The sequence below is a fragment of the Schistocerca piceifrons genome, chromosome 1, assembly GCF_021461385.2.
Source record: "Schistocerca piceifrons isolate TAMUIC-IGC-003096 chromosome 1, iqSchPice1.1, whole genome shotgun sequence".
NCBI lineage: Eukaryota > Metazoa > Arthropoda > Insecta > Orthoptera > Acrididae > Schistocerca > Schistocerca piceifrons.
The window spans coordinates 847188794-847206057 of record NC_060138.1 but is presented as its reverse complement, the minus strand read 5'-3'; the positions used below and the strand labels follow the sequence as shown (position 1 = coordinate 847206057).

The window sequence follows — 17264 nt, the reverse complement described above, 5'->3', positions numbered from 1 at the left end:
TCCTCAATCCAGTCAAAAATTGCACTTAATGATCACATGTTTGGTAATAAGCATAGGTGTGGTACTGAGTCAAATACTTTTCAGAAATCAAGGAACACTTTGTCTATCTGGTTGCTTTGATCCAAAGCTTTCAGTATGTCACATGAGAAAAGTGTACGTTGGGCTTCACATGATTGATGTTTTCAAAGTTGATGCTGGTTGGCATTGAGGAGGTCATTCTGTTCAAGATACCTCATTATGTTTGAGCTCAGAATTTGTTCTAAGATTCTACAACAAATCAATGTCAAGGGTATTGGATGGTACTTTAGTGGATAACTTCTACTACCCTTCTTGTAGACGGGTGTAACCTGTACCTTTTTCCAAGAATTGGGCACAGTTTTTTGTTCGAGGGATCTACAACAGATTGTAGTTAGGAAGAGGGGCTAACTCAGCCACAAATTCACATGAATTTCATCAGGGCATGGACCTTTGTTCAATTTTAACAATTTCAACTGTTTCTCAACACATCTGTTTCTCACACTAATCCTTATTTCATTCATCTTTTCTGTGGTACGAGGATTAAATTGGTGCTGTTATCCTGGGTTTTCCTTTGTAGAGGAACATTTGAAAATTGAGTTAAGCATTTCAGCTTTTGCTTCACTACCCATGATTTCATTTCCTGTCTCATTCACTGGAGGCGACTGACTTTGGTGTCACTAACAGCGTTTCTTTGGATTTTGAAAAATGTAATTTGACAATATTCTGCTACGATAGCCATTGAAGGCATCATGCATTGCTCTTCATGACAGCCAAACATGTTTCATTCAGTATCTCTCTATCTATAGCCCTGCACTTTGTTTTACATCTAATATGCAGTAATTCTGTTTCCTTAGACGTTTTGTTATAGTGCCATATACCCTCGAGGTTCCCTCCCATTATGTACTGTTCTACTGGGCACATATCTATTCAGTGATTGGTCAAATAGTCTTTTAAACTTGAGCCAGAGTTCCTCTACATATTCCTGGCATGTGCTGAAAGGTTTTAGTTCCTCTCTGAGATATGACACTAATGATTTCTATGTAGTTTACTGAACATGTATATCTTTCTGCTTTGTTTTAGTTAAACTTCGTACTTTGTTAATCATTGTTGCCGCAACTGCATCATGATCGCTGATACCAGTTTAGATGTGGACATCCTCAAAGAGGTCAGGTCTATTTGTTGCTATTAGATCAAATATATTTCCATCATGAGTGGGATTCCTAACTATCTGTTCTAGGTAGTTTTCAGAGAAGGCATTTTGTGATGTTTCACAGGATGTCTTATCATGCCCACCACTAACAAAACTGTAATTTTCGCAATTAATTGTCGGATGATTAATGGATTACATCAGGAGATGAGTCTGATGGGCGATAGATGGATCTAATTATCATTTTATGCCCACCCCTGATACTGAGTCTTGCCCAAACAGTCTCACATGCAGCTTCAATTTCTGTCTTGCTGGATTTGAGTTTCTTGTCTACTGTTACAAATAAACCACTTCCATTTTCCCCCATTTGCTTATCCTTTCGATATACACTTAAATTTTCCCCAAAAATCTCACTGCTATCAATTACAGGTTTCAACTAGCTTTTCGTACCTAGTATTATATGAGCTTCAGTGGTTTTCATGAATGCTTCCAACTCTGTTACTTTGTTGTGAATGCTTCAACAATTTACCATTAGGCTTTTAATACTCTCACCTGTGGGAGTCATTTCATTCAGTATTACACTGACACTTCTGGGTTTCCTACGGCTATCATTATCTGGATTGGACAGAGTGTCACCTAATCTATAAAACCATTGTGTGCACCTCACACACAGTCAGCTACCTGAGAGCAGCCTCTGATGTGTAGTGCACACCTGACCTATTTAGAAAGACCCTATATTTCTCAAGCCTATAGCACAAGTCCAGGAAGTCACAGCCTAGTTTGTCACAGAATCTTTGAACTCTGTGGTTCAGTCCTTCCACTTGACTCAGAACCAAAACACCAAGATCAGTTCTGGGGACAACACTGCATATTGTGAGCTTCATTGAAACAGAGTCTACACATTGCTGCATTTTGTCTCCAAGCTTCCTCTTGTCATTCCTTTTGGTATTTATAACTTACTTCAGAGAATGTATATTAATTATTTTTACATCAACAGACTTCAGCAAAAATAACTATTAAATCCCTTTTTTGTAGCATGAGTTTACTAGGCAGATAAATAAAGTTTACATAAATGTTGACTGAAAGAAATAACATGTGCCTAGCAGTACACTTCTACACCTAATTCACTATTATGTGTAAAATTCTGGGAGGTACTGTGATATAATTTCGTAATTAGTTGTTGATTATCAAAGCATCCTTGAAAAAGGAAGGGGTGATATACAAACAATGTGATGCTGCAGATTGCCTTAAAGTAACTGAGGAACAAAGTAGTAACAAGGTTTGGCATCCACAACAAACAGCATCACTAAACCAGTGAAGTGACACTCAGGTACCTCTCAGTACTATGGACTGCTTCATTTGTAAACTAGTTAGACTAGAATTTTCTTTTATCAAATTTCCTGATGGTTGTCATTGCTAGTATTTATTGCACACTAATGAACATCTTCACCCAAAAAATCCTCTACAAATTATGCAACAAACTTTCAGTAGTATGTAAACGGAACATTCCCTTAGAGCAAGAACAAACAGGAGCAAAAATGATCCTATATAGGTGCTGGAAACCAACTGTGTTACTAACATACATAATGTATCACAAACAGAATTGCTACAAGCAAATATTTTGCAGTTATTTTGTGAAATACTAATGATTTTCTGCAATTTAAATAATGGTTGCATGGCAGTATAAATGACTGGGACTCTAAAATATAATAGACAGTAGTCATTTTGCATCCTAAACCCAGTAACGTATATGTCAATGTAATCAGTAAAGGCTATAGAATTTAACAAAGCTATTTAAAAAATCAATTTTTCCATCATTCAGAAGTACCATGTGTCCTTAAGGCTGTTCTACTAGTTTTTCACATTATTTTCTCCTGGAAGTTCAATTATTACTTTTATCACATGTTCTGCCACATTCTAGGCTTTTAGTTACTTCATCTTGCCTAGGTTACAGGTATTGGTTGCTTTTCCTATAAGTTCTTGAATTTAAACTGGCATTTTGCTAATACCATATTATGACCACTACAAATGTCAGCACTTCAGTAACTCTTGCTGTTATTGATTCCTGAATCCTTGTTTTACTCATCTTTGATCCCTTGGCATCTTCGATATATACCTCTTTTTCCAAGGTTTTTTTTTGTTTTGTTTTAAAGTGTATTGACAGTTATTAACACTTTCAATACTGACCTTCTCAGCACTTGGCTGTGAATTGGCATAATTTTGGGTTTTACTTTAATATCATTGCAATATATGAAAGTGTGATAAGAATATGATTCTTAAAGCATTTAAAATGGAAAAGTAAGTAGTCAAATTAGTTTATTTCAGAATGTACAATTCAAACTAGCAATATAATTGGAACAAGAAACACATGAAAAGCCTGAAAAAAAATTTGCATGCTCTCCCCCTAGAGTGATACAGTTATGTTCCTCTCTGCAGTCACAAAAATAGGAATGTTTAAAAAGTAGTTATAGGTAACTGAGAATATTTCATGTGGTTCAAATATTATTACATACCAGCATGACAATTTGTTTCACCTTTGATGTGTTGAATCATTCAGTCATCAAAGAAATGAGTAAAATAATCATACTCCTCAGCTGCACCTGAAAACTGAGAGGCTATACCAACATTCTCAATCTTGCTCACTGTCCTTAGAGATATGCACACAACTAGATACTATAGATGATGACTGATGGTCTGTGCCATTACCAGAATAGAGCAAGAGTACTTAGATCAATATTCAGAAGTCACAAATGGAAATAAAGACGTGTATATCACTCACAATACAAAATACGAGAATGAGCTACTTGCTTCACAGATGACTGAAACCCTTGTGTGAGTGATTCATCATATGTATTTTTGCCTGGAAAGTATGAGTCTTCTCTATCAGTATCTTCTATTTCTGATCCTGGCACTCCATATAAAATATCGAAAATATCCAAATTTCTTGTTAGCTTCCTTCATGGCATTTCTGTCTTTGTAAACATCCATGAAAGAACTAAAAATGAAGTGCTCCTTGTACTTCTCTCAATCACCACTAGGTTGACATAGCCTGTAAGTTCAGCCTCTGACAACAGAACAAGAAACTACCTCTACAACAAGTGCTGAAACAGCTTCCATTCTCCACTAAATGACCTTGAGGCAGATGGTAGATTCTCAGTCATACTTGATATGGACGCCATTGGGAATGTGAGGGTGGGCCCTCCTGTGTGGCATACAGGCACCATGCTGGAAGTGTTAACCTATGCCCAACAAAGAAGTCTATTAATTTTATAGCTGAGACTGTACACTCTTGTTATTTTCTGTTCCCTTCCTTTGCTGATGTTTGCAGTCTAATCTGCCATTATGATTAAATTCTCATCCTCTTTGACATATTTTAAGAGTTTCTTATCATCATACAATTCAGTTTCACTGTGATTTAAATCTATAATTACGGTGTACGTATGAATTATTGAAGTATCTATTGGATATCCACTGAATATCACAATCGGTATTCTTTCTGCTTGCTGTAGATAAACTTTTTCTCTGTTACCAGTTTCCCTACTCATTAACAATTGTTACTCCTGCTCTGCTGTTATCTGTACTAGTATAAATGATCCTACCATCCTCGTTCCAAAAATGCATGTCTCCTGGAACTGCATCTCACTGCTTTCTAAAATACCTGTGTACTTTCCATTTCTGTCTCTCTCCTCTCAATCACCACATGGAGGTTTGATGGACTATTTTAACTGAGACAAAGCCATCATGACACTTCTATCGCAGGGCTGCATGTACCAGGGAAATACAATGGGGTGGTTTCTCCATTACCTTCAATACTGCAATACTGTCTCTGTTTAAAGTCATCCTGACTAACTAGTTGCTGTACCTCATCCCTGATTTCCTTCAACCTTGACTATTGGACTAACTGCTGACTTATTCCACATGAAGCTTCTCATTGTAACAATATCAATAGAGAAAGTTGGTGCTTCCAGTGTGTGAAATATATTGGTGTTCACTTTGACTCCTTCATTATTCCCACTGATTTATCCTGGTTTATGAGGGTAGTAGCCTAGCCTCCCTAGTGAGGTAAGATTGGCAGGTTTTCCTTCAATACAGCATCTTAAAATAGACATAAAAGAAATAAATGAAAGCTAGTAACTGTGGAAATTTAGATAAAAAGCTATACTCTCCGACTGCAGAACCTGAAGTAAGCCTACAAAGGCAATGAAGATATAATTGGCTGACCTGAGCATTTGACACCAAGTAAATCTTTTTAAAGTGCTGCAGTTAAATAAAACTGGTAATCGTGTACAAGATTCAATAAGCAAAATGTAATTGAAACAGAACATGGAACCAACAAGATTATACTAGTGGCATCATCTGTAGTCAGATGGTTTGAGATTAGCGTAATGAGGAAAATGGAATGTCAGAAACAAAGGTATGTAGTTATAGTTAAGCAAACAACACTCAAATATAAGGAATGTTATCAACAGCTACATGTTTTGGGAGCTGTGCTCCCATCATCTGCCTGTCTATGTTTAACTCTTCATGCAAAATGCTTAAAAATGCATAAAAACAGTTGTAAAATAAAACAGAAGTAATCAGAGTTGAAGCCCATGTTTTACTTTAAAATTGGCAGCATTGACCCTCTGTTTTGCTTCCTCATATTACTGCCCTTTTGCCAAAGTGTTCCTTTTCTGTAACAGTACCTGACTGTATCGGCGTAGTATCATACCAGTTGCCTTCCAGTACACTGGCTTGTTCTGCAAACATCAGGCACACTGTGCCACTGACTGCATTAAGCCACCAACCATTCTTCTCTGTTCCAGAAATGACACAGGGGACATCTGTAAAAACAGCTTATGTATATCATATTACCTATAAATTAAAAAAAGATCCACTCTCCCATTTTTGCATTGAGCACATTACCAGATCTATCCTGGTGAACTGATATTTCTAGTTCTTCAAGTGGGTTAACTTTCCTTCCTTTCTTCACTATTTGTGCCACTTTTAAATCCTCCTCAGAATCTTTTAGTAGGTGACATATCTCTCATGTGTAAGTTTGTTAGTTAGTTGGTTTCGTCTTCTGTGGATCATTTTGCAAGAGGAATCATAATGATGTGGAATGAGTCATTTCACATTCACATCACAAATTGATTTGTAAATCTGGCTACATGCTTAACTTTTCTATTTTTTACAAATACAGTGCTGGAAAAAAAATACAACACCAAAAAATAATTTATGTAAAGTAATGAAATTATATTGTGACAGTCTTTTTCTTGTACCTATCTGCGACTCAACCTCTCCACTATATGGTGAGTAGCAGCTTTCCTTTTCTTAATATTGGTGTGATATTTTAATAAATGTCATCTTTCAGATGTAGAAACTCAACTATGAACTTTTGTTTATGTCCCACAACTCCACATTGGTGTTGCGATTTTATTCCATCAGTGTGTACAGACACAAATTAGTAATTCCCACTTGCTGCCTTTTAAAACATTAATAGAAATTATTGTAAAAAATAGGAGTGGTCAAGAATAAATTTTTCAGCTTGTTTTCAAATTTTATTTAGCTGTCACACATTTCGTCTCTAGGTAGTTGAAAACAATTTTTTTGCAGCATTGTGTGCCGCTTTTTGTGCTAAAGACAACCTTAATATCGACTGATGAATGACATTTTTCTTTCTGGTATTGTAATTATCTACATCATTGTTCCTTTTGAAATGTAGTGGATTTTTTACAACAATCTTCATGAGGGAATACATATACTATGAAGCAATAGTGGAATGCCCAACTCTTTAAGCAGATGTCTACAAGATAATCTTGGACAACCACCAGCACATTTTTGAACCCTGAAAACTTTCTTTCTTAAGCATGAGTTACCCCAGAACATTATTCCATATGACATTATTGAATGAAAATATGCAGTGATTCTAAATGCAAATGCAGCTGAACTAAGTTGTGTTAGTAGTTCGGAAATGTCCTTTTTCCAGTTTAAATTCTCTTCAGTATGAACACACAAGAATTTTGAAGTTTCAACTGTATTTATTATTTCCTCACCAAGTGTTACACTTATTGTTGTTGTAGTACCCCAAACATGCAGAACTGAATACGCTGTGTCTCTAAAATTGAGGTTGATACCATTCATAAAAAACCAGTAAATGATATTTTCAAGGACATTATTTACCATTTCTTCTGTTTTTTATGTGTACTTGAATTGATTGCAGTACTAGTGTCATCTGCAAAAAGAACTAATAATGTATATGACAGCAGATTGTTTACATGTATGAGGAACAATAGTGGTCCTAAGACTGAGTCTTGGGGAACCCCATGCATGATTTCTCCTGTCAGAATAGTGTCCCCAGACTGCATTAACTGAATTACTAAGTACAACTTCCTGCATTATTTTAGTTACATATGACATTATCCATTGTTTGGCTGTACTATCAGTCCCATAAAACTTCAATTTATCTAGGAGAATGCTATGATTCACCCCTTCAAATGCCTTATTTAGGTCACAGAAAATACTAATCTGCCCATTTAATTATTTAATGCTTGTGAAATTTGGTGAGGGATCGCGGAAATGCGTTCTCAGGAGAGCAACTCTTCTGAAACCCGAACTGTGATTTCCTGAGGATATTACTGTTGCTAAGGTGAGATACTATTCTAAAATACATCACATTCTCAAACATTTTGGAAAATGATGTCAGCAGTGAAACAGATCAGTAGTTATTGACATCTCTCTTACCATATTTCTTAAACAGGGTTTCAACAATGTCTCTCTGGCAAACTGCCTTGAGTTACTGAAGCATTACATATTTCATATAAGACTGGAATTATCATGTGGGAATAAATTTTGGTACTTTATTGGAAACACCATCAAAACCAGATGAGCTTTTATTTTTGAGAGAATGTGTAATTTTCTTAATTTCAAAAGGAGAAGTGGGTGATATATTCAAGTGATTAAATTTCATGAGAGTTATGATTGCAAAATATTGCTCTGATTTTTCTCTTGAAGTCTTTGCTTTCTACTATATTTAAGAAATGATTAGCAAATATATTTTCTACCTGTGACTCATCATTTATAACCATTTCATTCAGTTCAATTGTCATGTTTTATTCTGTAGCTGGTTGTCCTGTCTCTCATTTCACTACCTTCCATAAAGCCTTAAGTGTTTGGCTCCAACAAATTTTCCAGATGTGCCCAATGTGAAAGAGTCTTTGTGCTCTTTATACCTGTCTTGTACAAGGTGATCCAAAATTTGTGCATTCGGATGCCACAGCATTATTCCTTGCGCACTGGCAGTACAAAAATGCCTGTAATGAACTTCTGTTTGGTGCATATTTTTGGTAGAAAATGGACAACAAAGAAAGGCAGTCTGTCAACACTGTAGTCACCTATACAACAACTGTTTTAAAGTACTGTCTACCTGAACTGTACAGTTAATGAAGTAGGTAGAGTTTCATATGAAAATACTCGAGGTAAGTACCAATTATAGTGTAATTTTTTTTATTTTTAAACAATGGAAAATCTGGGATGGAATAGTGACAGTATTATCAAAAGGATAGATTGCTACTCACCATATAGAGAAGATGTTGAGTCGCAGACAGGTAAAACAAAAAGATTGCTGTACATGTGAGCTTTCGGGCAAAAGGACTTATGCTAAAGTAGAAAATACACACACATTCACAACTCACACACACATTACCCCTGTCTCTGGCTACTGAGGCCAAACCAATGGCTTCTCTTGCCAGAGACAGTGGTCATGTTTATATGAGTTGTGCTTGCAAGAATGTGTGTGTGTTTTTTTACTGTATTAGAAGTTCTTCGGCTGGAAGCTCACATGTAGAGCAGTCCTTTTGTTGTGTCTGTCTGTGACTCAACGACTACTCTACATAGTGGGTAGCAGTCTATCCTTTTCATAACATTATTTTTTCATTTTCTTTCAATCCCGCATCTGGCCATCCTGATTTAGGTTTTCGGTGATTTCCCTAGATCACTTAAGGCATATGCCGGGATGGTTCCTTTGAAAGGGCACGGCCGATTTTCTTCCCCATCCTTCCATAACCCGAGCTTGTGCTCCGTCTCTAATGACCTCGTTGTCGACGGGACGTTAAACACTAATCTCCTCCTCCATTTTCTACTTTTAGGCTGTGTTGTGGCATCTTGACTTAATTGTCATATAGAAATTATAGCACATCTTGTCTAAACATGTACAGTTACTGAACGCTAACATATAAATGAAATTACAATCATTCTTATCGTTCCCCTTTTAGACATATTTTGTCTTGTATACCCCTTTCTCTTCTATGCCCCTCCATGCTTTTTGCCTTATTGTCAGTGTTGATGCCCCTTTTGTCAGTTAAACTTCTTACCCCAGAGCAAAAACAGGAAAAAAGGATTCCACCATTCTTTTTCTTCATCTAGACCTGTATCTTTTATCCTAGGTACTTCCCATGAAAATCACATAGCCACATTCTTTAATATGACTTCATCAACTACTTTCAAACCCAGTTTGCAGCACACCTTCCAGCAATGGTGCTATTGATAAGCACCAGGTACCAAGCTTAACACTTTTATGTCCATCATATTCGTTTAAGGTGTTAAATCAGCAGTACGTCTAACAAACCCCTTCAAAAGTATTTACCAAACTCGGTAATATTTATTGTACTCTACCGATGGATGTAGAAGAACTGTTACTGTGCTTCTATGCTGTTCTTGTAACTGTGAAGTCCAGAGAGGCACTTTAAGCATCTGCACTGAAGACTGTTTCGTGAAAAACATGCTGTCATTGGCAGTTTATTCAAAATATTTCAATCAGGTGCTCTTGCTGAAAGTAGCATATTAATGTGACCACAGTGATTTGTTTTGTAGTTATTTCTGTCCTTTGACAAATTATTTTTAATTGATTACTACTCTTCATGAATATTTTTGACATATCTTACCAATAATTGTTATTTACAATGTTAAAAAAAAGTTGCAATAATACAATATGTATCATTTAATAAACAGCATATGCTAAAGCATATTAAAATGTGAAAATAAAAATTACACCTAGACCCGGAACTGAACTCTTGAACTCAAGTATGCTAACCCAAAATTCTATCCAGTGCTCTAACTATGCACTGCAGATATACAGTACTGAATAACCACTCTTGTGATACGTGGGTTGACATCTTTTTTTGTACTAAAAATATGTATGGGATGAAAGTTTCTTCAAGGCATTTTTGAAATGTTAGAAAGCAAGAAATTGTGCTGTGGTGTCCCTCACATTGTATTATGGAGAGTATATTTTGCATACTCTTGCTTGTTGTTCTAGTTTACGTTTCCCATTCCCTACCATATGTCTTAAATTATATCTAAGTTTTTCACTTTGAATTCCAACTGGACATTGTATGGTTTAAATGATCTTCTTATTAGCCTTAGCTATTTCCTCTTCCTCTTGTGGATAAGGCAGTTCATCATGCATAAATCAAATTAGTTATTTATTGCTGGTTGCTTAGTAAAGTTCTAACTCATTCAGTCTATCCACTGCACCCATTCGCAATCTCCTCCCTTTGTTCACTAAAATCTGAGCACAGCTCCTTCGTGTGGGTAACATGATTCATTAAGAACCACAACATTTGCTGCTGTTTGCTTTCTTTTTTAAAAGCATGCAGTTTGTCTTGTCTCATTACCTCAGTGTGTAAAAACTGAGTATGATTATTGCATTTGAGCTCTACAGTGAAGTTAATTTTTTCATGGAACCCATTAAATTTACTGATTATTTGATTGATGTCCTCCTTAGTTGTTTCTATGAGTAATGTGTTCTCAACATAGTGTTTATAATATACTACCTTTTCCATTAAAGGACAGTCAAATTTAAAAACATTCTCTTCAAAATTGCAGGTAGAGAAAACAAAAAAATGGCTTCTTGTATAACCATCATCACCACCAAAAAATGTAAATATGATTCCCAAAATAATGTTGTTGACTTTGTTGGAAGGATGCAAGTAATGCCATGGATTCCTTTGGAAAGCAAAGACCTCAGCACATTTCTCCGTTCCAGTTATAGCTGCTGTTGTACAATCTGATTTCTACAGTTCACTTGACAGAATTCCCTTATTTTGATGCATGGAACAAGATATTTCTCTGGTCATACATAGTTCTCTGCTTCTTTGTGCGTCTGTGTTTGTTGAATGGTCATTTATTCAGACCTTGCTATTTAATGTGCTGTAGAATTTTTTGAAATTGTACATATGGACTGACCAATTTGATTGCCAGCACATTTGTAAAAAATGTTATAAATCTCAAGGCTCTAAGATTGTCTTACTGAACATAGCATATCCTCTTTGACTTACATGGTTGGTAAATAAGCTTATCTGCCCAGAACCCTGTTTAAGTTACTCAGTGTAGTTCTGCAGAAAGGAAGGATTGCTATATCATATGCTGTGACGATCTATGTGTTTTTATTTTTTAAAGAGTGCTCTATTAATGTTGTATTTACTACAGCTGTTCTTTGATAGCACATTCTTCAGTCATCCAATGACTGGATAAAGGTAGTTCTTAGAGAACGTCATTATAGCCCTATTCTCTGACACTTAGGGGGATGGTGCAGTGGTTAGTAGACTAGACTTGGGTTGGGGAGGATGACGATTCACATCCGCATCCAACCATCTTGGTATAGGTTTCCTGTGGTTTCCATAAATTTCTCTAGGAAAACGTTGGGATGGTTCCTTTAAAAAGCAAGGCTTTTTTCCTACACCATCCTTGAGACAGTCCAAGCTTATTGTTTGTCTCAAATAACCTCTATGTCGAAGGGACATTAAGCCTTAATCTTCCTTCCTTCCTATTGACTCTCTTCTGAGATATAAGTCAGTGTGGACTTGATTGTGGTACACAGATCTGCACTATAACTTGGCGCAGCAAGTAAACCAAGAAAATTTTGCTATAGAATGTTACAGTTAACTACTAGGTTACCAATACAGATGTGTGCCACAGTTTATGGAGACTCCAATGGGCAGTAGGTTACAGGTGGCTAGTATTAAATGTATTTGTTAAGATATTTATTGAGTTTATAGAACATAACTTGGACGCTATGGAGATATGTGCAACGTAGTTTAACAGTGTGCATTATGATGGAGGGGGGGGGGGGGGGGGAGTAGGGAGTATAATGGCTCATGTTGGAGACACAGTAGAGGCCGGATATTACAAGGGCAACACATTTTTTTGTGAAATCAAGTTGGCTTTATCCAGGATTTCAATACAGTATATTATTTCCCCCTATTTTGGCTATAAAATCCTGTTTCTTAACATAATATTTGTTCAGTGCAATGAATTATGCCACCTTACTGGGAGAGAATGTATGCTCTCTTGGTATACTCTGCTGGGTAACACTGGAGCAAACATCTTGCTGCATCAATAACCTCCCCATCAACCACATTCTGCTTCCCACAGAATGCATCCTTCACTGGGCCAAACACATGGAAGTCAGATGTGAGATCTGGGATGTAGGATGAATGAGGAAGAACAGTCCAATAAAGTTTTGTGAGCTGCTCTGGGGTGTGCAGACTTGTGTGAGGCCTTGTGTTATTGTGGAGAAGAAGAAGTTCATTTGCATTTTCGTGGTGATGTGTAGAACTCATTTCTTCAATTTCCTAGGGGGTAGCACAATACACTTCATGGTTGATTGTTGCATCAAGAGTGAAGGCATCAAACAGAATAACCCCTTCAGAGTCCCAGAAGACTGACACCATGACTTGACCCGTTTAGGTTGCAGCTTTGACCTTTTTCTTTGCAAGAACAGTGGTATGGCACCACTCTGTGTATTCCTGCTATCTTTCCGGTTCAAAGTGATGAACTCATGTTTCATTTCCTGTGATGATATTTGACAAAAAATTCTCACAAGCAACCTCAAAATGCATAGGAAGTTCTTCACAGATGGTCCTTCAGTGCTCTTCATGGTTTTCTGGTAGGCAGCAAGGAACCTTGTGCACACACACCTGGTGAACTGTTGTGTCTCTGTCAATTACCTAGAAGGAAGTCCGCCCCGGTAGCTGAGTGGTCAGCGTGACAGACTGTCAATCCTAAGGGCCCGGGTTCGATTCCCGGCTGGGTCGGAGATTTTCTCCGCTCAGGGACTGGGTGTTGTGTTGTCCTAATCATCATCATTTCATCCCCATCGCCGCGCAGGTTGCCGAAGTGGCGTCAAATCGAAAGATCTGCACCAGGCGAACGGTCTACCCGATGGGAGGCCCTAGCCACACGACATTTCCATTTACCTAGAAGGAGAGTTTTTGCAAATTTCAACATTGCAGAATTCACAGCTGTGTGCAGTTGACTGACACGTAGGAGATCAAACAGCTTTGTGAGACCTTGTTGCTGTTCACTGTCAGATCTGTGTAGTCTTTTTGGTAGCACCTATGAATATCTGTGATGCTCTTGTTTTCCATCAAAAGAATCTTAATGACAGTTTTCTGTTTGGAACACACCTCAGTTGCAGACATAATTTTGAAGGCTATTTATAGTGTTGTCACAACTGGAACTCTATGTAGGTCTTATGGGCTGAAGCAGGAATATTCCACACTGTCCCACAACAAATTCTACATTTTTCCAAACAAAATTGGCTGAGAAAAAAAAGTGTTTAATTACTTATTGAATGGCCCTCATACACAATCTCTCTGCATATACATAGTTAAAAGACTCACAATACAGCAAGTTTTTCCATTTGAGTAAATTCATTATGGAACCAGTATTAAAATTACAGATGACACCTTTATGTTAGAGTGGGGCTCATTCTTTTTCTCATGGTCATGATCAAAACTTCTTTTTCATCTGTCTGGGATTACTCAGTTCTGTTACAGCATGTTAAACCTCTTAAAATATTATGAGTTCAGGGTGACTGGAAAACAAATAAAAAGTTATTTCTGTGGTGCATAGTGTGAAAATTGTCGCATCATTGACATACAGACCCTGGAGCTCAGGCTTTGAAATTACAAACAGATAACACAAAAGGAAGAAGGAATGATTTGCCAGAAAGAATTCATTTCATCTCTCTCTCTCTCTCTCTCTCTCTCTCTCACTCTCTCTCTCACACACACACACACACACACACACACACACACACACACACACACACACACAAACCAAGCAGGTGCACCAATTTTCTCAACAGAAATGGACATGCACTGTACTTTGTACTCATGTAAAGAATAGTTGTCTTTACCAAGGTAAACATGTATGAGCAACAACACAGTTTAATCTTAGTTTAACTAAATGACAATAAAGTAAACTTATACGAGGGCTATCCACAAAGTACATTACGTTTTGGAATTAAAAATAAATAAAGTATTGGAAATTTTTTTTATTATATACAGATGAAAGCCACACTTAAATACTACTTTTCTACATAGTTGCCATTTAAATTAAGGCACTTATCTTAGCGATGGACGAGCTTGGAAATTGCTTCGTCATAAAATTCGGCCGCCTGCGCCTTCAACCACGTAATGACTGTCTTTTGGGACAGAAAAGGTGTGATTTTTGTGGATTTCCTGGAAAGAGGTACTACAATAAACTCTCAAAGGTATTACCAAACTCTGCACAACCTCAGAAGAGCAATACAAAACAAGCGCAGGGGAAAGTTGGGCTCAAAGATCTTGCTGATTCACGACAACGCCCAGGCCCACACGGCAAATGCCACTCGTGAAGTTCTCGAACCTTTTAAGTGGGAGTTGTTTCCTCATCCGCCGTACGGTCCCGACCTGGCACCGAGTGACTTCCATTTATTCCCAGCAATGAAGAAGTGGTTGGCTATGCAGCATTTTGATGACGACGCACAGCTTCAAGAAGAGGTAACCATGTGGTTGAAGGCACAGGCGGCCGAATTTTATGATGAAGGAATTTCCAAGCTCGTCCATCACTACAATAAGTGCCTTAATTTAAATGGAAACTATGTAGAAAAGTAGTATTTAAGTGTGGCTTTCATCTGTATATAATAAAAGAAATTCCAGTGCTTTATTTATTTTTAATTCCAAAATGTAATGTACTTTGTGGATATCCCACGTATTATATGAGCTAAATCAGTGTTTACTAAACAATAGTAAAATTAATTTTCATTATATCACATACTGTGTTACCCAATAGTAATGAGCCCCTTGGAGCATTAAACAGCTTAATTGCATCTGGTCTGAGCCAAATCCTAATTCAGTGACTAATTATCTCATAGACAACTGCCTCATTGTGGGACCATGCTGCTAGCTCTGATGCTGGGTCATTTTCTCACACAGATCATACATTTTCTCTCACACAGCTGACTTTCTTCATTACTGCTGCTCACTTGGATGTACAAGACAATGTTATTTGTGGTGCATTTAATACATAGGCATGCCTGCTCAAGTGTCAGTTTAGAATAATTTATCCTTGCAAAGATAATCATATTATGCATCCTCATCTGAACTCAGAAAACAACTGGGAGACTGAGACAACAGAATTCCATTTTCTGCCTTACAAGCTGTGGAAAACCTATATTTATGGAATGTTATCTTTACAGATTCCAGACTTGAAACCTGAAAGTCTGACTGGTCTTGCTATGCAGGAAGTACGTCGACAGTATGAAGTTATTGATGGGGCACTTGAGGTAAGCAGGTCAACATTCTTGTGTTCTGCCACTGATTATATGTTGCTCCAACAGCTCACATACTCATAGAACTATGTAATGTATTTGAGATGAAATGAACAATTTGATTGCTCTCAGAAAACGTGGCAATAAATGGTATTGTTGTAGTTTCTGGAGAAATATCAACTATACTGATACATTTTATTCTGAGATAATATCCTCTTTGTAAAACGTCTATTGAACTCTCTCTCTCTCTCTTTCTTTCTTCTTTCTCTTTCTCTCTTTTGCAGTGTCATATATTTAGGTTATATCCTAATACTATATTTATATTATTCTTTACAGACATTGCAGGGCATCCAAGGTGTAGTGATGCAATGTCCATCATTGGCTAAACTCCAGCAGGACCTGGAAGAAACTAACTTCCACTGTCTCACTACTCTACCACTAGTTGGTGCTGATGTCAATGCTAATGCAGCTGTTTTAGGAAGCAACAGGATAGCATAAAAAGTTAGAGACTGGGGAAACATGACCTTACTTCTTTTACACTAGCAGGAATTTTAAAATTCAGTACTTTTTAATAATTTCAAGTGAATTTTACTGTTTTTCAAGCTACGTGTAGAAATGTGCTATATTTTATATTTCTTATTTTTAGGCTATGTAGTACCTATTGAGAATACTTAAGTATATGTAGGGATACAGATGTAAGTTTTAATGATTTTAGACTGGTTTAAGAATTAAAATTCATTAATTTGAATGAAATAGTTACAGTGTAGCAGATTGCCACAACTAGTGCAAATACTGTAACAGTCTAATGGTTCAAAGTGAAGTGATATAAAAACTGTGCCATGGAAGAAAGCTGCGCATTGTTTGTGCATTGTTGAATATTTACATAGGAGTCTAGGCTACAGCTGTCAAAGAGTACAGTCCTAGTTAACATTGAGAGCAATTGGTGCTTCTGTACAATAGAGTTGTAGGTGCTAAGACAGTCCTGGAAGATTGTTCACTAAAGCTACTTACCCAATTTTTCTAGTTTCTCTCACAACTGTATTTATTTACTAATACAGTGTAAATTGTAAGATGAGAAACATTTTATATATTTGACCTATATTTTTACATAAACTTTATTTCATATATCTTAAAATTTGTCTTTACTTGTATATGTGTGCTACACAAGTCAGCAGCTCCTGTAAGGTGTCCACCACCTTATGTCTAACAGTAAACTGCACCAACTGTTTTATATTTTGACATTAACATACATACTATTGCACTTATCTCTTTGTGATGACATTCACACTTAATGCCGAACTTGTCATTTCACATACAAAACTGTTTCCGGTCCTATTTTTGTACAATAAATTTGAGCTAATTTTATTTAATAAACTACAGTTTGCTATGTTTGATGAAATTCAGATTCTTTTTCAACATTTCAAATGTTCATGGATAAGAATTACATAATATTAAAAAAAATCTTTTTGATTTTCATAAATAGCAGCAAATGCATGTGTAATATGCTTGATGAACTACTGTATG

General features: G+C 36.7%; 1 protein-coding gene across 1 annotated transcript in view; it reads left to right on the top strand.

Moving 5' to 3' along the window:
- LOC124775849 overlaps positions 1-16875 on the top strand; it is a 116149-nt gene extending 99274 nt beyond the window's left edge. Inside the window, exons 15-16 of the mRNA XM_047250687.1 lie at positions 15669-15755; positions 16077-16875. Coding sequence (XP_047106643.1) covers positions 15669-15755; positions 16077-16238 — 249 coding nt within the window. The 3' untranslated portion in view covers positions 16239-16875. The remainder of the gene's footprint in view (positions 1-15668; positions 15756-16076) is intronic.
- Positions 16876-17264: the final 389 nt, after the last annotated feature.